General features: G+C 48.2%; 6 protein-coding genes across 6 annotated transcripts; 2 read left to right on the forward strand and 4 right to left on the reverse strand.

The window, feature by feature from the left end:
- Positions 1–4,498: 4,498 nt before the first annotated feature.
- DFJ58DRAFT_755235 (small nuclear ribonucleoprotein) lies at positions 4,499–5,715 on the reverse strand. Its single transcript, XM_041388051.1, has 5 exons — positions 5,564–5,715; positions 5,206–5,512; positions 5,089–5,149; positions 4,898–5,038; positions 4,499–4,845 (listed from the first exon to the last, which is right to left on the reverse strand). The coding sequence occupies exons 1-5, from the start codon at positions 5,564–5,566 to the stop codon at positions 4,824–4,826; spliced, it is 534 nt and encodes a 177-aa protein (XP_041250929.1). The 5' UTR covers positions 5,567–5,715; the 3' UTR covers positions 4,499–4,823.
- Positions 5,699–7,309, forward strand: DFJ58DRAFT_755236 (2-nitropropane dioxygenase). The gene is made up of 6 exons (XM_041388052.1): positions 5,699–5,863; positions 5,922–6,005; positions 6,060–6,161; positions 6,212–6,556; positions 6,616–7,097; positions 7,158–7,309. The coding sequence occupies exons 2-6, from the start codon at positions 5,969–5,971 to the stop codon at positions 7,227–7,229; spliced, it is 1,038 nt and encodes a 345-aa protein (XP_041250930.1). The 5' UTR covers positions 5,699–5,863; positions 5,922–5,968; the 3' UTR covers positions 7,230–7,309.
- A 145-nt stretch (positions 7,310–7,454) lies between these two features.
- On the reverse strand, positions 7,455–12,395 carry DFJ58DRAFT_712848 (uncharacterized protein; the record flags this gene model as incomplete). Its single annotated transcript, XM_041383892.1, has 26 exons — positions 7,455–7,501; positions 7,556–7,616; positions 7,671–7,687; positions 7,744–7,906; positions 7,966–8,125; positions 8,179–8,225; positions 8,303–8,611; positions 8,661–8,678; positions 8,730–8,764; positions 8,820–8,859; positions 8,913–9,133; positions 9,187–9,323; positions 9,377–9,582; positions 9,633–9,637; positions 9,688–9,773; positions 9,821–9,903; positions 9,953–10,432; positions 10,495–10,563; positions 10,614–10,724; positions 10,783–11,030; positions 11,087–11,524; positions 11,579–11,674; positions 11,732–11,856; positions 11,907–11,958; positions 12,086–12,176; positions 12,231–12,395. The coding sequence occupies 26 exons, from the start codon at positions 12,393–12,395 to the stop codon at positions 7,455–7,457; spliced, it is 3,510 nt and encodes a 1,169-aa protein (XP_041250931.1).
- Positions 12,396–12,527: 132 nt separating this feature from the next.
- Positions 12,528–14,594, reverse strand: DFJ58DRAFT_755249 (uncharacterized protein). Its single transcript, XM_041388053.1, has 9 exons — positions 14,375–14,594; positions 14,262–14,317; positions 14,013–14,210; positions 13,896–13,952; positions 13,776–13,844; positions 13,539–13,718; positions 13,337–13,482; positions 13,161–13,277; positions 12,528–13,104 (listed from the first exon to the last, which is right to left on the reverse strand). Exons 1-9 carry the CDS (start codon positions 14,475–14,477, stop codon positions 12,906–12,908), a joined length of 1,125 nt encoding a protein of 374 aa, XP_041250932.1. The 5' UTR covers positions 14,478–14,594; the 3' UTR covers positions 12,528–12,905.
- Positions 14,595–15,411: 817 nt separating this feature from the next.
- DFJ58DRAFT_181866 (uncharacterized protein) lies at positions 15,412–16,566 on the forward strand. The gene is made up of 2 exons (XM_041379080.1): positions 15,412–15,851; positions 15,902–16,566. The coding sequence occupies exons 1-2, from the start codon at positions 15,598–15,600 to the stop codon at positions 16,524–16,526; spliced, it is 879 nt and encodes a 292-aa protein (XP_041250933.1). The 5' UTR covers positions 15,412–15,597; the 3' UTR covers positions 16,527–16,566.
- Positions 16,306–19,202, reverse strand: DFJ58DRAFT_755259 (uncharacterized protein). Its single transcript, XM_041388054.1, has 10 exons — positions 18,911–19,202; positions 18,665–18,859; positions 18,535–18,608; positions 18,391–18,482; positions 18,208–18,335; positions 18,066–18,154; positions 17,890–18,008; positions 17,116–17,837; positions 16,845–17,056; positions 16,306–16,795 (listed from the first exon to the last, which is right to left on the reverse strand). Exons 1-10 carry the CDS (start codon positions 19,154–19,156, stop codon positions 16,606–16,608), a joined length of 2,067 nt encoding a protein of 688 aa, XP_041250934.1. The 5' UTR covers positions 19,157–19,202; the 3' UTR covers positions 16,306–16,605.
- Positions 19,203–19,233: the final 31 nt, after the last annotated feature.

The raw sequence follows: 19,233 nt of genomic DNA on the forward strand, positions 1-19,233 counted from the left end.
TAATAAGGAGTGGTCAGTGCCATGGCCATCGCTTTGCTGGCAATCTCGGCAGTTACCGACGCTTTGATTCCAACCCTCAAACATGTTCTCGAGAATACCAATTTACTTTATCCGCGTGGCTGGTAGTCCTTATACTTTGTGAGTATCCGATTAAAGACCGTGAGGGTGGTTAATCTGCGTATTATGGCTTTAAGAGGATCTAGTAGTCCGCATCTCGCAACTATGAAACCACCGGATGAATAGTGAATGATAATTCAAATGAGTAGCATGATCAAAGTCTAGAACCTTCTAGTGATGGGATCGTGAATCATCCGCTCTTACCGTAATGACTCCAATTTTATTGGTAGTATCGCTCAGCTTCCACTTGACTCTCATGCGTCACGTCTCCACTTACACGGAAAGTTACGCACTCGCCTAAGCCTCCTAGCTGCGTACTGCGCAGCTTGACTCGTTTCCGCTTGGTGATTTACTAAACGACATGGGACATTGTACTTCTCGCGATGAAAACGAACCCTTATATTAATGCTGCCATGGCCAACGCTATCGGTGACAAACCTTGAAAGACTCGATGATGATCCTTGAGTTTATTTTGGGGACCGTTCTTCGTCCTTCAAAATTCAAACCGGGAAGATTCCGAGGGCATTCATTGATTTTATATTAATGAAACCTAGCTACTAACCGAGTTCGTGTCCTATTTCACAGCACTATTCCTACGCTCAGTACTCGTCACTTTACTCTCTCACTCCTTGATACATTTAGGCTTGAATTTCACTCGGTTTCTCGTTTTCCTGATTGCCAGCATGCTACTGTGGTATTCTTAGAATACAGCCAACCGCCAGAGATGTCAGAACAGCTAGTAGTATAACACGCTGCACGTGTATCAAAACACATTAACAACCAAGACTCAAGGCAGCATCTTCTCCCACAGAAGACTGCGCATAGAAACCGTATCTGCACCGCTCAGCCATGCATTCACGCCATAAATGATGGTGATAAGCCATTACCATTAGATGACGTTTTGACACCTTCATTCAACCAACCAACGATATTGCAAACACGGTGTAGTCGGAAAGTACCAGCTGCGGCCCGTCACCCTGCCAGAACGCCTCTCATCAACTCGGGCACCGCCTCGCTCATGAAAAAAATTTCACGGCGCTCTTTCAACAATAGCACTCTACGCACTTGACACGCATAGATCTTTAGATCAGGCTTTGCTCAAGTACTTACTATCTGTAGTAGGGTATCACATTCCCTCGATCCCGTATGAGCTAATGCAAATTAAGATTCGCCGATGGCGGGATTACGATTATAGGCTATCCAGTAAGCCGAGTAGGATGTAATCATGTACGTTCTGAAGAATGGAAACTCTTGACAGGGCAAGCAGTGCATCTTGATAATGACGATCAAAGCGCTGCCGCACCCGTGACGGTCAAAGGTTAATTGCCAAGCTAACTAACTAATGCGAGGGTTAGCTAAGTCTAAGAATACCTCCCGCTCGTGATGCGCAGCTAGCACCAAAGTTAGTGTCGCGACTGTCCCGCCAGCCGGTGGCGTCGGGGGCGGGAGACTGGGGCCTTTTTGTTACATGTCCGTTATTGGAATGTCCGGTGCATGCGCCAAGGGCCAAGGCGCTCATCCTTGTTCTTGCCTTTTTGGGATCGAGTGAACGCGTCCTGACTGACTAGCATTTTAATAGACCGATAATGTCACGTTAGAGCATATTGGAAACACCAGGAATTCAAATTCGCAGCTTGAAAGATAACCGTTGCAGGGACTACTGTCACTAGACCAGTGTTCGTCAATGTACGGTAATCATATCATGATGTCGCAATAGATATGACAGTTGGACTAGGTGGCATACCTGGATTGGAAGGAATTTCAAGGAAGAAGTATCAGCGTCGCGAAGAACATTCAAGTAGAACATTCTCGAGTAATTGGTCATGCATTGGTTAATCAAAACATCGCCAATTTGTGTATACAACCTCCATCCCGAGTATCTGGTGTGGGATCCGCGATACGCTAATACATATGAACTCTGGAGTCGAGTTATCAGATAAGCACCCGGGTTAAATGATGTCACGACATATGTAGATGGTTTGCTTACGCAACAGTCCACCAAGGCACCAGCGACACTTCAGCACAATTGTTTTGGGCGGAGTTAGCGTGATGTCGTTTGCAAGCTCCGGCCTGCCGAGCAAAAAACTTGCGCCAGCCAGCTGGCAGCCATGATAACCGTGAATCTATGTCCGATCAGGGCTCATAGATGAGCTCAGGGATGAATACTAGTAGGCCCATCATGATATGCCGGCACGTCATATCTCTCAGGTCGCATATCCATATATTTGCGCGACTTGCACGAAGTGCCTTGAAACTTCATGACGCTCATCGGGTCAACTTTCCGCACGTGTGCAGCGTCGGCAGCGGAAGAATATACATCCATGTAGATAAAGGTAAGCACGCCTACGTGAGGTGCTCCAGGGCGCTCCATTGGTCGCTAGGCGAAGTGAAGGAGTGAAGAGATGCAAGGATTCGACGTTGAACATCCGAGGTCATCCACCCCAACCGGAATCCAATAAAATGCCGAACGGTGGGCACCTAAACAGGGTCTGGGAATTCTTCACAACAATTAACCTCTGTTCCGGAATGAAAAAACGACGAACCTGTGCTGCCCACGGGCCGAGCGTCGGGAGTTATAACATGTTGCTCCCGGACCTTGGCCAGAAAAACTGATTCGAATCAGATATCAGACAAGAGTCAGGGGACATGGCGCATCAAGCTCCAGCCACATGACAGCAAGTTGCGCCTCCGATTGATTGCACCTACATAACATAGTATACGTCTGGCGTGGCGTCGCCCAAGACAAACAAGCACAAACCGACAGCGTGATTGAAGCGCGATATTCATCATTGTCTAGCCCGAGCTTGCTATTGCTATTGCAAGGCTCTATGTTAAATTACTGTGCCAACCTAAAATTCAAGGAATTTCAACTTTTGGGTACTTGGCAAGGGGTTACCAAGTCAGGTGCTTCATGCGCGGTCTTAACAACCTCCGCAGTCGTCGAACTAGTCCGCTTTGGGACCAACTGGGAAGGTAACGTTTTGGGGGTCATTGATAAGGCCAACAAGCTTGATTGCAGTAGAGCGAATAACAGCGGAATAAGAAGTTAAGTTGGCTCTAAACGGCCCGGCGGATGTTATGGGCTGCATGCCGTTGCGACGGTAGTCACGATGCTCGTCTATCAGCCGCAGCTCTCTAGTTGCAGAAGTCTGAGTGGCTCGCAAGGTCAAAATTTCACATATATGATGTCACGAACATACCCTTGGAGTCTGAGACTCTAAGCAGGTCGAAACAGTAGCTCGGCGAGTGTGGTCTATCATACCCGTCAATGCGTACTTCTTGCGCCAAGGACATGATTGTGTTTGACTCCCGCAGCACATCATCCAAGTTCGTGCAATTGCAAAAACCCGATAACACGTGTGACGATGGACAGCTCACCGAGATGAACCCCCAAAAACCGAAGGTCCAAGAGGATGAGATACGATAGTCAGAATACGAAGAATCAATCCAACGATGGCAATGAGGTATCGCTCAAGGTGAGAGGACGATAAGGATTCAATCAAACAAAAGAAGATGTCGTGTTTTCCCTCTTCCTGATCTTGGTTAGGAGTGGCGGCGCTGATATGAAGGACATGATATGTTCCATCATCATGGTGGCTCGAAATCAGCACATAGGGCGCCGCATTACGAACTTACGTTGAATTGGAAGTCCAGGGTTGACCACGAGATGTGGAGGTGGGGCAGATGAACAGGTATATGATTCCACGCTAGTGGCCAACTTGAATGGTTCCGATATCGATATCATTATGACGCGCCGGGATATGGAAATAGAACACTCGCAGTACTTGCTATAGTCTAGCAGCTGCAGCAGCTATGGTATGTGCATTGGCACTCGTGAACGGTACAGCGCTGATAGAAGAATCTATTCCACGGTCTTCGGCCACCAAAGGTTCTAGCAATGACACGATGTGAAGCACGAACTCGGGGTAATCTCGGTGAGGGTTCAAGTTGACCTTGACAAGAACAAGAACAAAGAAGTTGGACTGACAATCATATCAACCTCCATAAACAAGATGAAGGCACTCAGGAGAAGAAAAAAATAGAAGTAGCGCAAAATTAAAAAAGACATCACAGCCATACCCAGGAAGGCATTTGATCAACGACACAGAACCATGTTGTATGTAAGAACTGCGCATATATGCAAATTCGGGAATTTGTATGACACTGGCAACTGTAGTAAATGATAAGGAGTGACTATCTATGGGGACTAAGTTCTCCAACGAATGTTAAAAAAAGCGCTATGTTCGCTCGTGTCTCTTCCATCAACGATTAGCAGCAATGCCCAAACTTGGTCTCCCCTAACCAGACGAAGGAACTTAGATATCAGATACAATAATACAAACCCAGGAAGAACATGGCCTTGAAGGCAATTTCCAAAGATAGCCTTGAGAACTGAGAAGCTCATCATTTTTTTAGACAGCAACTTAGCACATCTTTACAAGGAGAACCCTCAAAAATTGTACATTCTACAACCAGTAATATGAGCAGACTCCAACTGGCAACCGATATGAGACGGTGCTGTTGGTTTGTCAGTGAAATGTACAACAACAAACCTTTCGGAGTTAAGAGGTCTCGGAGGTACTTATTGCGAACGTACGAACATTTTGGCAAAACTACTTGCAATTGCCCTGCTTTCACCTCTACGTTCGGGATTTCGTCTGCCGTGCACAACAAATATGATCAAACAACAAGGAGCAACAATAGCTTCACTGGGGAGGCGGTTGGAAGCTGGAAAATAATTAAGATCAGCAGTGCACTGAAATTAAATAAAGGACAATACCCAGGGGGAGGGGGACCACCAAAGCCTGGTGGGGGGAATGGTGCACCTGGAGGGAAACCAGGAGGACGGAAGCCAGGAGGGGGGCCGGGCATGCCTGGTGGAGCAAAGGGCATTGGAGCACGACCCACGGGGGCATACCCACTAAATAAATAATAAGCGTCATATTTTCGTCGAGGGCTTAATTAACATACTGGGAGGCATCATTCCCATTCCTCGGCCGGCCGGCATTCCACGACCAGGGCCAACGGGCAGCTAAATTCAACACATATGTAAGATCCTGATTTCAGAATTAGCAGAGCATAACGTACCGCATTCTTTTTGTCCTCGTCTACAACTGGTGGAGGCCCCTCGACACTTAAGCTGACAACTGTCTCCCCTCGTAAAATCACAAGCCCCAATGTGCGCTTCATCTCTTGCTCCGCAGGTGTCCTCAGTTTCTCCGGCCTTTTTTTTGGGTCGAACGCGTCTGAATTCTTCACAGTCCGCCAGGACAAGGTTCATATGCCTATCGAATGCGAGCATTTGGCCTGTCAACGCGCGTCCGTCATTGATGGTCACTTTGAGCCTCCAATTGATGAGGCCCAGCATTTTTCCTCCTTTGGATTTTGGGGGAGGCTGAGGAAAGATAATCAGACAACATGCGCACAAGCTCTGATCAGGACTTACCATGATGGTCGATCAGGATTATGGTCTGTAGATGCAGACGATGACAAGAAATGAGATAGAGTTGACGACTACAAACAATACCAAATATCTGACCCCATTGAGCTTGCAAGCTTGAGTCTTGAACGCCATTCACTCGGTAAGTACTGCAGCTGAATACCGATTTAAATATTCACAGCTTGCACATAACCAATTTCTATTCATATGATTGTCCGGCGATTGCACGATCTCTACCGCAGCTGAAACATTATGCTGACAGATTTGCGAAACATTTGTCAGTTGCCGGTCCAACAATGATTTAGCGTCGGTGATTTCGCCCGACAGCATTTTTGAATTACTTATACGCAATACATATATATAGACCTATAGTACGCTTTCGTTCTCGCCACTAGTACTGTGTCGCTCGATATGTCGAAGATTCATAATGATTTCACCGTCCTGATGGGTGGGTGTGTTCACTTGTTCCTTATTTGCATGTCTGAAGCTTGAAGACTTACAGGTATACCTACCCCTATAGTAGCTGCCCCCATGGCAGGGGCTAGTGGTGGAGCATTGGCGGCCCAGGCATCCGCTGCCGGAGCATTTGGATTTGTCGGTGCAGGTGGAGACCATCACGCCTTTAGAGAGTAACTTTCTAAATAAATCATCAAGGATATTTGACCTCTTCTCAAATTCAAGAAGAGTTATCATTAGCTCGCGCGCAACTTCTCCTATCCGATACAGATCCTCTCCCAATCGGTGTGGGTTATCTGGCTTGGCGACTGGAGAAAGATCCCGCCTCTGCCGCTGGATTGCTTAACGTTTCCCTTTCGAACGGGGTTCAGGCCATCTGGCTCGCATTCGGGAACAGTATAGATCGATGGATCGACTACATTCGCTCTTATGATGCGAGTTCCGGACGGGGGCAGAAAACTCTAATATTTGTACAGGTTTCCTCAGCGAAAGAGGCTCTCATTGCCATCCAGGACTGGAAAGTTGACGTCTTGGTAGCACAAGGTTTTTCCCCTACCTCCTTAAGCTTGGTTTGAACTTTCCTCTCATGGGCATTGTCGCAGGGTCTGAATCTGGCGGGCATGGGTATAGCGCCGCTCCACCGCTTCTCACGCTGGTGCCATCTATCTTGGCAGTGCTGCACAAAGATGGCCCGCCACTTCTTGCAGCCGGTGGATTGTCAACCGGCGGTCACGTTGCCGCTCTTCTTGCACTCGGAGTCTCTGGCGTGGTGCTTGGCACTAGATTCTTGATGACGAAAGAGAGCTTGTATAATGAGGCGCAAAAGAATGTGCTTGTTATGGCCAGTAGCAATGCCACAGTGCGCACGATGGCATTTGACCGTGCTAGGGGAACTTTGGAATGGCCGGAAGGTGTTGACGGTCGTGCCATTTATAACAAGACAGTGAAAGATGTAGATGATGGTGTCGACATCGAAGTTGTTCGAGAGAATTTCAACAGGGCAACACAGGATAGGGATCCTGAAAAAATGTTGGTTTGGGCAGGTACTGGAGTTGACTTGGTCACAGAAATTCAGACTGCGCAGGTGAGTTTGACTCGCTAAATTGCAACGTGCCAGGCTGTCAGTTGATCTATGTTTGTATAGGATGTTGTTCGGGAACTCCACACAGATATGATGAAACATTTAAGTTTTGTATCAACACTTATTGCCACCTAAGCTAGGGGCAAACTCGTTGGTTCCCGTGAACCTGGCCAGGACCAATGATTTGTCTTTCCTATTCGGACGGATCTTTTTTTGCTGCATGTCCCTGCGTACTGTTAACGTTTTGAGAGATAACCGTCAGGAACACCATTGATTCCGTCGGTAATAGTTTGATATTCCATGAACTATGATACAACTAATCGAGACAACAGTTCGCGTATGCTGGAGAAGATTCTTGCCTTAATGGACGATTTCCACCGTCAAGTCGCCCTGATTGATGGAGTCACCTATACAGATTTGTTAAGCTAACTCCGTATTCCGGAAAAATGAATGAGGCTCGCCTTCATTGACAACGACGCGTTTAATATGACCAGAGACAGGTGCAGTAACAGCAGACTCCATCTGTGGTAAACCAAACGTCAGCAGGTCGTCATTTTCAAAGCGTTTCACACATACCTTCATCGCACTCAGTACTAGACGAAAAAGGCTCGTGTCAGATAGAAAATCAAAGAATGCGGATAATCCTTACCGCAAAGAGGGTCGCCTTTCTTAATTTCTTGGCCCTCCTTCACTCTGACCTCAACCACGACACCTGACATAGGTGCACCCACTGATCCGGGGTCAGACGTCGCCTTCTCCCGCGAAACTGTTTCTACTGCGGAATTTTTGTCCTCGACAGACACAGCCCGAACCTGCGGTACAGGGGAAATGTCAGCAAAATCTTCGCATGTCATATACTATTGTTATCGACCTCGCCGTTAACTTCGAACCAGACGTCACGTTGGGCACGTCCTTCCACAACAGGCCCCACGGCCATCAGGCGGATAATCAGAGTCTTTCCTTTTTCGATCGAGATGTGCATCTCCTCTCCAATAGCCGGTCGCCCCAAGAAGTACCGCGTGGGAAGAACGCTGGGGAAAGGATAAATCCATCTTTGATCATCACACGGCGTCATGAGGTTCACCTGAGATCTCCATATTTCTCAAGGAAGCCCTGATATTCTTCGAAGACCTGACGGAGTTAACATGACTTCAGAATATGCATCGCGGGAGTGCAAGGCACGACATACTTTGGGATACATGACATACGAGGGTAACATCTGCATCCGTGATGTGCTTCCCAAATTTGCTGCGGAGCTCTGCCTTGATCTTCTTGAAGTCCAAGGGTGCCATAGTTGCACCAGGACGTCCATCAATTCTTGGCTTGTTTCTGATAATATTCGAACGAAGTGGCTCAGGGAAACCTCCCACAGGTTGTCCAAGATAGCCCTGGAAGAACTCGACAACAGAGGAGGGGAAGTCTAGCTGGTCTGCACGTTGAATGACGTCCTGTTTGGAGAACGAGTTTGACGTCATCCATTGCGCGAAGTCGCCAACTACTTTAGACGAGGGCGTGACCTAACGGTTCTGTTAGGGTTTGCACGAAGTTAAACAGATAATTGCATACCTTGACAATGTTGCCACACTGAAGGGAACGATTCAGATGGAGTGGGAAATGACGCGCAGAATAACGTACCAGTTGGTTGGCCTCGATGTATTTCTGCTTGATTTCTGGAATTGGAAAGTCGAAAAACGTAAGTTACTAACTGATAAGAAAGACACTCACGAGTCCACTGTGTGCCGAGACCTAATTGCGACGCTTGGAACTATATGATCGATCAGCCACTAAATCTAAATACATTCCAGACACCACGCTCACCATGAGATTCGTGTATTGACCTCCTGGCATTTCGTGGTCGAAGACACTCGAATCCGAGGCCCGGACATTGGCTTCGAAGCAGCTGTAGAGCATGCGAACCTGGCTCCAATACAAGTTTAGCGCTTGGATGTCGGCGTAGCGGATGCCCGTCCCTAAGTGCGTTTGCTCAAGTGCCATGCACACGGCTCCCATTGAGGGCTGTGATGTCAGACCAGACATACCTATTGGAATTCTTGAACATCTAGCTCGACATTCGCAGATGACAGCAACTCACTATCAATGGCGACATCAACGACATCAGCACCAGCTGCCGCCGCGGCGAGCATGCTAGCTGCTGCAATTCCAGCCGTGTCATGTGAGTGAACGTGGATTGGAATGTCAGGGTACTTCTCCCTGATCGCGCCGATAAGCCTACAAATGTGTTAGCGTGTGCAAATTGTACAAAAAAGTGCTTGCCGATGTACAATTTCGCAGCTTCAGGTTTCAACAAACCAGCCATGTCCTTGACACCAAGGATGTGAATTCCCTCTTCCACCAGCTTTTCAACGAAGTCAAGGTAGTATTGCAGAGTGTATTTGGTCTCCTTTGGGCTTGCGACATCGCCGCTGTAGCAGACAACAGCCTCAACAACACCTCCTGCCTTCTTAGCGGCATCGATACCGAGTCTCATCTAAAATGAATGTGAGTAGAATTTCATGAGAATGATTCACTTCGCCTCACGTTCTCTATGGAAATACGTCAACAATCAAGACTATTCGGTAATGGTACCACTCACCAAAGTAGTTCAGCGAGTCGAACACTCGGAAGATATCAAGACCATTCTCGACCGCCTTCTTCGAGAAGTCATAGATCGCATTATCACTACACGAAATCAGCCGGACATCAGGCAGAAATGAGACGGTACGCACGGGTAGCTTGTGTATCCGACACCGTTGGCTCCACGAACGAGAGCCTGGAAGGGGATGTTGGGTACTAGCTTGCGCAGGGTGCGCTGTACAAATGTCAGTTCGAGCTCCTCCAACATATCGCAAATCGCGCACCAGACGTTCCCAAGGGTCTTCGTATAAGAAGCGCATGGCAACATCGAAGGTAGCGCCGCCCCACATCTCCAAACTGAATGCGTTCGCGAGGGCATAGCTGGTCTCATTGGCGATGTTGACCATGTCAATCGTCCTAAGGCGGGTAGCGAGCAGCGATTGATGCGCATCACGCCAAGTTGTGTCCATGATGAGCGTTCCAGGGTATTCGCGGACGGCCTTTGCGAAAGCTTCGGGACCCTTCTCGACGATAATGTTGCGCCATCCAACCTCACAAGGGAACGTAGTGTCAAGGGGTGTGCCATCCGGACCGTCACGGCTATCGAATTTGGGAATGACAACATCATCCTTAAGGCCTGGCTCGCCGGTCTGACCTTTGATAGAGCTTCCATTGACTGCAAGGTCACCAAGGTATGAAAGGAGTTTCTGTGCACGGTTCTGGCTCTGCACCAGCTTGAAGAGCTCAGGGGTGTCATCGATGAACTAACGTGATGCAAATGTTCAAAAGTGCGTCTTAAGATCCTTATTTCTACGTGATGACTTACAGTGGTCCATGTCTTGCCACCAATGAAGACATCGTGGGTGAGGAGACGGAACAAGAAGGGAATGTTTGTCTATCGGCAATGTCAGACGCATTTCCATACGAAGACTAAGGGGCAATTACCTTGACACCGCGAATACGGAACTCGACCAAGGCACGCAACATCTTTCTGCGAGCAACTTCGTAGGTTGTGCCACTTACAGTGCACTTCACCAACAGACTGTCATAATGGGGCTGCCCAGGGAAACGAGTTCAGAATGGCTCCAAACGCAAGATACGGTTGAACACATACCGTGATTTGTGCACCTGCAAAGCCAGAGGACGCATCGAGACGAACGCCATTTCCACCAGCACTGCGGTACACCTCGATTTTGCCAGTATCGGGCTGGAAACCAGTAGCCGCATCCTCCGTAGTAACACGGCACTGGATCGCAAACCCACGACGGGTGATGGCCTCCTGACTCAGACCAAGCTGAGGTAGGGTAGCACCGGCAGCAATTTGGATCTGGGCCGCAACAATGTCGATACCAGTAATCTCCTCTGCATTTCAAGTAAGCAATGCTAGAAGCACTCTAATTCATGTCTGGAAATCGTACCAGTGATGGTGTGTTCAACTTGAATACGAGGATTGATCTCAATGAAGTAGTGCCTTCCCATTTGATCGACAAGGAACTCCGCGGTTCCAGCATTCCTGTATCCGACGCTCTTCGCGAGCTTGATCGCGTCCGACAAGATGGCCTGACGCACTTCCTCGGGGAGGTGGGTTGCAGGTGCGACCTCGACGACCTTTTGGTGACGTCTCTGGACGGAGCAGTCACGTTCAAACAAGTGAATCGTGTTGCCAATACCGTCGGCAAGGATTTGGACCTCGATGTGACGGGGACGCTCAAGGAAACGCTCGATAAAGACAGTACCATCACCGAAGGCTGATCTAGCCTCAGATACGGCACGTTCGAACGCATCTTTGAAGTTTGATTGCTCGCGAACCACACGCATTCCGCGGCCGCCACCACCCATAGCAGCTTTAATAATGACTATATGCGGCGAAATGGCGTCAGAAGGAAGCAAAAAGGAGAATATCGACAGACCTGGGAAACCGTATTCTTTGATGAATGCATCACCATCCGTGTATGAGGCAACCGGGCCAGGTGTACCGGGAACAACTGGAACACCGACCTTCATAGCTTGATGGGACCATTCTAGTCAGCATATATGGAACCGATCTTCAAGCAATCACCCACCAAGTGTACGCGCTTTCGTCTTGTCGCCAAGACCATCAATAACCTCGGGCGTTGGCCCAACAAATGCGATCCCAGCCTGCTCAACTTTGCGAGCGAATTCAGCATTCTCAGATAAGAAACCGTACCTGAACAATAGTCAGCCAAATATAGCGGAGGAGATATGAAGGAAGCACACCCAGGGTGAATCATGTCAACCCCATGTTCAAGAGCGATGCGGATGATATCTTCTTGGGCGAAGATATGCGCCGACGGGGGTCAGCCCCCTGCCGACTTGATACGCTTCATCGGCCTAATTGATGTCTGATGAGCAACGTTCGATAGATCAAGCATCGTATCATTCAGATACCTTTTGACGATGAGCCGAGAGACGATCCTCGAACGAGTAGATCGCGACGGTGTGCATAGCGAGCTCATGAGCGGTACGGAAAACTCGAATAGCGATTTCCTGTAAATGAGATATCTAAGCGACGGAAGACATCTAAGACAGATCTAAGCGCACACCACGATTAGCGACGAGAATCTTGGTGAGAGGACCACTGTGACCAGCGGATTTCCTTCTCATAGTTTGAATAGAGTGCACTGGCGTACCGGGGGCGCTGGGCGTCCCCACGAACGTATGTGCCAGCCTCGGCGGGTGGAGCGGTAACTGAGTCGAAGTAGCCATGCTGGTTAGAAGTCAAAAGAATGCTATAGCAAAGTGGGAGATTGTTAGAGAGCTTGGCCTAGTCAGGGATGGTGAGATGGTAGGTAGTACAAAGCTAACAGGTTCAAACTTGCGGGGATTTTGATTATCACCAGTTTGATTTGGGCGCTTAGCCTAAATAATCTAATCGGACCATATGAAATCACGAGAGGGCCGTAATCCGCAGTGATCCGTCCGCATTGGCCACATCCTACAGCATGTATCTTTGTTTCACTGGCACATGTTTATAATCTTGGCTCTCAAGATCATGAACAAACCTCCGGGTTTAAAGTGGACCTTACCCCATCATCTCCACCTCTTGTCTCTTAACCCCATCACTATCATCAAATGGCGTTTGTTCGGCAGCTCGCGAGAGACCACACTATGAGCTCTAACGTAAGTAGTTCTATTGGTCCGTCCAAGATGCTCGGGATATACAGAAACACCGTGATATGATGAAATCGAGAAGTATGTGCACTTGCCGATGAAGTTCTACCTGTTTGACAGGGGTATGATAGTGGTTGCTTGAGGCCGGCTCTCCATCTTTTTCTGGTTGTTCTTCGCTATCGCATACACGACTCCTGCAAAGAACCCCATTCCGATCGCCGACACCGATCCGACTGTTACTACATCACCAAAGAAGAGCATACCTGAAGCCGCAACAGGGAGTTTGTTGAGAGCTCCGACCATGCTGTGGTTGTCATTAGCTGGGGCCTGCTTAGAGTACTAGAAGCCCTGTATCCGTACCTATAAGTGGTACTACTCGTGGTGCGCACACACCATGCCGTAGAATACGAAATTCCAACTGCAGCCGCACCCGAAAATGCGATAGCGGACATAAGAACGTTGCGTGTCTCGAGTGGGCTGGATCAAGCAAGGGTCAGTAACTATTCTGCAGTCTTGCTGGTGATGAGGCGTCGTACAAGTTTCTAACGAGGTTCTCTGAGCCCCAATCCTCCACAACAATAGAGAACACCGCCAAGACAGGGATCGATAACAAGTTATTATAGAACATCGAATCCCAATCAGAAAAGCCAGTAACTTTTATGCGCTTGCGCATAAGAAGAACCTAGGCAATGAAGCCGACATTCAGCTCAGGGACACCATCAGGGCAGGGAGTCTTACGTAGGCAGCACTCATCAAGCAGTTCACAAACATCCATACGTACCCCGCATTCAGCCTAGAAACCATGTTTGACATCATGTCTAAACCAATACCCATGGCGGCGCTCGCTGGTGGAATGTTCTCGGTGCCACCTATGGCATTGTTGACATCCGTAAACGCGGCCAATATAGAAGATAACACCTGTCATAAAATCGGCCCATAAACCCTATCCACTTGAGTAATCATGAGGCCACTCACCATAAAAATGAAGGCGACCATCGTAAGTGCTGTAATTCGTCCGCCGAACCACAGGACTTCCCCGTATGCCTAGTTTCGCGTAAGCCTCAATATATTCATGACCAAGAACAATAGCCGTACAATAAGTATAATCGTCAGATTCTTGAAAATGGTATAAACGGGTATACTGAGGTATTGCTGCGGCGAGGCTGTTAGCACATGACGTACGAATTGAGACTCTTGTTCGGTGGTACTCACCAGACTTTTCGAACCGGTATAGATTACACTGACCAGCAGACAGCTGATGGGATACCATGCTTTGACATCTTGCATGTCGAAATCGCGGAATGATATTACACCCGACTTCTTAGCTGCGATCACGCACGCAACGCAGACTATACTCTGCATTGATAGCAGCAGAAAAGTCATGTTAAATTGACTCCCAGACACTACGAACTAAATCACGCTATCAGAGACTGAGCATGATGAAAGGATGTTGCCTGTGACCTTGTTCACGACTGTCATCATGATTGACGCTAGGCAATAGCATACTACGGAAGGAACTATACATCACCCCGCAGTTGAGCAATCAGTAAACACAAGGCATATCAGCAACTCACTGGCGGAGCTAGCATCTCCAGTGTCTGTCTGGTTTCCGGTGGCTAAATTGCGCCGCAACTCTGCCAGGTCTTGATCCTCTGAAGATTCCTTTGAGCTTCCCATGTGTGCCTGAAGCCGAGTAGAAAAAGACTAAAAATGGAGACTGTATTAGACTCGAGCCTGGTAGTTGGAGCCTGGGACAAGACAGAGTCGTAAGATACTCAAAAATATCGTCCCTGCAGTTGAAATTTGAATACGTGTTACGCGCGCTCGCGAATTTCGTCCTGTATTACGTAAGCTTTGCCCCTCGGCACGTGATGTTATGACCCGATTCGGAGTCCAACTTTGCGACGTTGTCTTGACTCTTGATGGCATCATTACCTAGCTAGTGGTATACTCGAATGACCATGTATAACGGCGCTCAATAAACACGGGAGACGTGGGGAACAAGGAGTTATCTCAAGAGATTGGCTGAGGGACTAAGGGGATGTCAAAGGTTCAAGTTCACAAGCGTGCCAGACATCATCTATATGAATCGAAAGGTACTGCTGAACGTTCCGAGTCATCACCTGTGTATCTCCACGTGCAGTCCGCTCTTTTCGTGTGCCAATAGAGACTTTCTTGTCGGAGTCTGCACAGCAGCCGGAAGCATCGCTCCGAGTCGTTCAAGACTTCAAGTTCACCTGCTCTTCGATGGCATTCGATCTATCATCCAAAGGCGAGATCTCCAAGCACGTTGAGTTGCAGAACTTCATGCGCTCAACAACTGCAGCTTCAAGTCTTCGAGAAAATACAATTCTCTAGAGGGTCTCAATAACAAAACATTTTCGAATGTCAGATTAAGTATAGGCTACTCTATTGATTACTTATTGATTTAACTTCCGTAGCACGAAACATAACATACGTATGACAAGTTGACAACACAAATTTCCATATTCAAGAGTCCGAGTCGAACACGGTCGATAATAATCTCATGATTCAAATTGATACCCTCTAAAATGATCACCACGTCCTAGGTCTCTAAATTGTGGCAACATGTCCGATAACAAATGGGCTCGTCGGTAGCAAACATCCAATAGCATTTCAAGGGGCCAGCTTGAGGTACTGAACCCGTGAGCTGTAGTCTGGCGGCCGCCGCATGAGCTATATTCGCAGCGAGAGTTACGCGAGAGGGTTATCTGCTCCGAGTCCTTCGTTATAAGAACAACCAAACCGATCAATCACGCGTCAGCCCTACACCACCATGGTTTCACGCCACTTCTTGCAGCAAAGCGCCATCGCCATCAGCATCGCTAGCTTAATCTATAATATCGCAGAAGGCGTCGTCTCCGTGGTCTTTGGTGCAGAATCGTCCTCGCACTCTCTTATCTTCTTTGGCATTCAATCGGTAATCGAAGTGCTCTCGGCCTCACTCGTGGTTTGGAGATTTATGAACGGACTCAAAGCTGGTGAAGAAAGCGACGATGGATCTGAAGTTAGAATGATTAAAGACCTGAGGTTTGCATGCTTTCCCCATCTGCCATCTTCCGTTCGCTGACACACAGCAGGATAGAGAGGATAGCAACCTTGGGCATAGGGATTCTCCTCGCAATGCTTGCCCTAGCAGCCGTGGGTACATCCATCGCCTCCCTTATCGCCCATGAACACCCCAGTCAATCTAACGCATCACTCATCATCGCTGCGAGTGCTACCTTCATCATGTTCTTGTTCTGGATACCGAAGCGCTACCTTGCAAAGGCGCTAAACTCCAGTACGATGAACGGCGAGGCGCTTTGTACCTTGTCGTGCATCCAGTTTAGCAGTGCGCTATTGATTGGTTCCCTCATATACCGTGTCTGGCGTGGCGGATGGTGGGTCGACTCCGCGACTTCCATCGTGATTGCTATGCTTTTTGGTTGGGAGGGCTTTAAGATGATTAGGTGGGCGAGTAATGATAAATTCAATGGCGGCTGCTGTTGTGGACAAGAGGAACGGAGGGCAGATAAACAACCTATCCCCGATGTCATGCAGCAGCCCAGTACAGCTCCCAAGCGCTGTTGTGGACAGGAGGAACCGAACGCAGAAAAACAACCTATCCCCAATGTCATGCAGCAGCCCAGTACAGCTCCCAAGCGCTGTTGTGGTGATTCCGGTGGTTGCAAGCCTTCAGAAGAAAGTAGCAACAAAGTATAGTATGTTCAGATCATAGTTAATCTTGTACAATAAGTATTCAGCGATGATTGTAGAGTATGAGGCGGATATGAATTATGTACTACACCAAGTGACTGTGACTCTTCCAGTAAAGGATTTCTATACCGCTGGAGTACGACGGAACTAAGCGATGATCAGTATGGTTTGATACATTGCCGTCGCTGTCCACAACCATAGAAATCACAGATGTTGAATTGCGGTCAGGAATGTAGTGTGCGCCTTGTTCTGCCTTATCCGAGGGAATCCCATGACTGTTGACAGTGTTAGCATAAATATACTTCCAATGAGGAAAGGACCCACATCTCAACCAGATGATTCTGGATGAAAATAAGTGACATGGCATCGCGCACATGATGCTGGCACAAGGCGCAATACACGATAGCATTTGCCTTCACAGGAGGTTTGCCTTCTTTCTCATAATCTTTGACATTTTCCAACTCGTCACCCTCTATCATTGTCCACTGGATCTCTTCAGGTTGCAGATCTCTATGCAAGCGATAGCTGTGCATCACCTGTCACGACAAACCGATGAGCATGGATGATCGCAAAAATCCGCGTAAATTTCATTTACCGCCATGTCCCATGTCATAACCACCTTTTTGCCCGGCGTGGAACACTTTCCGCATGCAAAGCGAGCATCCAGTCGATCCATGTCCTCTCGACGCGTAGTCTTCGGGTCAAGACTGGCGGCCTGAACAACAGCTGCAGTTCCTTCGAAGATACTGATCCGAGGATGATGTCTGACGGCGGACCACATCCGGCACCCGAACTGTTTCACTTGTAGAAGGTATACCTCGTCATCCAGTGTGATGGATGCCGGGGCAAAAAATCCAGGCCACGACAGCACTTCGGGATACATCAGTAGACGACGGTCACTGCCAGATTGAACAATAAATACAGCGGTCGCCAGCTGCAGGCAATCCGCATCCTCCTGTCTTCCACTATCGTCCTCGCTTTGTGGACTACGGATCAGGTCTAAAAATTCGCAATCGATTTTGGCTCTCCAGGAGGATATGAATTTCGGGAGCTGCTGAAAAGCAGAGATGAATGAAGTCGCGGTAATTGTGGCTGATTCAGGTGACGTGATGAGAACTTTGAAGGGGTCGAACTCTGCAACATCAACAGCGTGTGGCATCATGTCAAATGCTGCGTCCGGGGGAGGGGGGCGCTGGAGGTACTTCTTGTATTCATCCATCAGAATCTGGCGCCGAGGACCGTAGACTTTAGCTTCTATGCGACGGATCCTGACATCATCGAGCGCTGTAATCAAACCTGGGCGCATACGATCCCACGCTGGTAGCAAGGAGATGTATACCTAATTTTAACAATTCGATGATATACTCACATTTTTGATTAAGAGGTTTTGGTTCCTTGAACGATGTCCCAAGATGATCTTGCAACCAAAATCTACTCACATAGTCCAACTCAGGCTCGTAGCCTGCTTCAGCAAGGCGAATCACAATACTAAGTTTGCGAATCAGTCAAGGCTGGAGCATACAAAAAAAGTGGTAGCTAACATACTCGTCCTGGCGACCGCGTCTAATGGCGTCAAGTTCATGTTTGCGAGAACTTGCGACAGACTGTGACCACTGCTGACATTGCTCTGCATGCTGGAATGAAGATGTAATTGCATAACTAGGGTATAACAAGTTCAACGACCTACTTTCATAACCTCAGCAGCATAGTTTCGCTTCTTAGACGACAAAGCTGCCAGCTCGTCCGCTGGCGTCTTCGAGTGCTCGGCAAGCAGTTCATCAAATGCCTTCTTGAGGAACAGTTGCTTGGGTCGACCTGAAGCGTCGTAAGAAGACGAATGTGACGGTGATGCAGATCAAGGTAGGCCTACCCGTTCCGTATATATTGGCATGTGGTAAGTCATATGAATTGATATTTACCGTCCATGGGATGCTGCTTCGTGGGCTCCACTGATCAAGAGTGCTATGCGCAGTGTAAATATAAGGGTTGACGAGCCTGAGCCAAGATGACCAACTTTTCACCGATGCATCTGGGGCAGTATCGTGCCCGAAGTGGCCATAAAACAGATCGGACAACTCTGTCGCAATCCTACAGTACACATTGGTGAGAAATGGTGGTGGAACTTTCGATAAGGCTCGTCGCACATGGCAATGAGGGTAAAAAACAAGATTTGCATACTGTGGTTCACTCATGTCTTGGGGACAATCGGGAAGGTCATCAACCTGGAGACGGGCAGTTTTCCAAGCAGAAGCGGATGATCGCTGCAGCAATAAATTTCGGAAGTCCTTGCTGGTTCGGGATAGATTCAAAAGGTCCACTGGAAGGAGAAAACTGAGTATCTGTATGAGCTCATGAGCCTTGCATTAAAAATTTGTAGGCTCGAGCCTGACATGAAATAGAATATCCAAGTTCATGGTAGGCATTAGGTCGAGTCGTCCACGGCGCTTCAACTTTGTTTTGGCACGGTGGCCCACGCTTTTCCTGGATCTTTTCTTGACGTGGCGCGGAGTAATATCAGGGTCTTCTGAATCCTCGTCACTAGTACTAGCTTGAAGGACAAGCCTTTCTGGATTTGAAACCATTACTCTTGGGGAGTCATTGCGGACTACACGAGTGGCTGATCTTGTTGTGACCATTGAACTACAATCCTTGGTGCAAACTGGACTTGAAGCTTGAACCGCGTGGGGGTCGTTAAAAAAGGAGCCTCGCTGAA

Source organism: Suillus subalutaceus, assembly GCF_016647625.1.
Source record: "Suillus subalutaceus strain FC151 chromosome Unknown DFJ58scaffold_2, whole genome shotgun sequence".
NCBI classification, from domain to species: Eukaryota; Fungi; Basidiomycota; class Agaricomycetes; order Boletales; family Suillaceae; genus Suillus; species Suillus subalutaceus.

Bases quoted from the DNA above. Each gene is read 5' to 3' on its own strand.
- DFJ58DRAFT_755235 (XM_041388051.1), bottom strand. The intron at 5,150-5,205 runs GTACGTTATGCT...TGTTGAATTTAG, and splicing joins ACGAGGACAAAAAGAATGCG to CTGCCCGTTGGCCCTGGTCG. The intron at 5,039-5,088 runs GTATGTTAATTA...TTATTTATTTAG, and splicing joins AATGGGAATGATGCCTCCCA to TGGGTATGCCCCCGTGGGTC.
- DFJ58DRAFT_755236 (XM_041388052.1), top strand. From the start codon at position 5,969: ATGTCGAAGATTCATAATGATTTCACCGTCCTGATGG. The intron at 6,006-6,059 runs GTGGGTGTGTTC...GAAGACTTACAG, and splicing joins TGATTTCACCGTCCTGATGG to GTATACCTACCCCTATAGTA. The intron at 6,162-6,211 runs GTGGAGACCATC...TAAATCATCAAG, and splicing joins ATTTGGATTTGTCGGTGCAG to GATATTTGACCTCTTCTCAA.
- DFJ58DRAFT_755249 (XM_041388053.1), bottom strand. From the start codon at position 14,477: ATGGGAAGCTCAAAGGAATCTTCAGAGGATCAAGACCTGGCAGAGTTG. The intron at 14,318-14,374 runs GTGAGTTGCTGA...GGTGATGTATAG, and splicing joins TGGAGATGCTAGCTCCGCCA to TTCCTTCCGTAGTATGCTAT. The intron at 14,211-14,261 runs GTCACAGGCAAC...AGCGTGATTTAG, and splicing joins TGATGACAGTCGTGAACAAG to TTCGTAGTGTCTGGGAGTCA.
- DFJ58DRAFT_181866 (XM_041379080.1), top strand. From the start codon at position 15,598: ATGGTTTCACGCCACTTCTTGCAGCAAAGCGCCATCGCCATCAGCATC. The intron at 15,852-15,901 runs GTTTGCATGCTT...GACACACAGCAG, and splicing joins AGAATGATTAAAGACCTGAG to GATAGAGAGGATAGCAACCT.
- DFJ58DRAFT_755259 (XM_041388054.1), bottom strand. From the start codon at position 19,156: ATGGTCACAACAAGATCAGCCACTCGTGTAGTCCGCAATGACTCCCCA. The intron at 18,483-18,534 runs GTTGGTCATCTT...CACTGCGCATAG, and splicing joins CCCAGATGCATCGGTGAAAA to CACTCTTGATCAGTGGAGCC. The intron at 17,838-17,889 runs GTGAGTATATCA...CCTTGCTACCAG, and splicing joins AAAACCTCTTAATCAAAAAT to CGTGGGATCGTATGCGCCCA.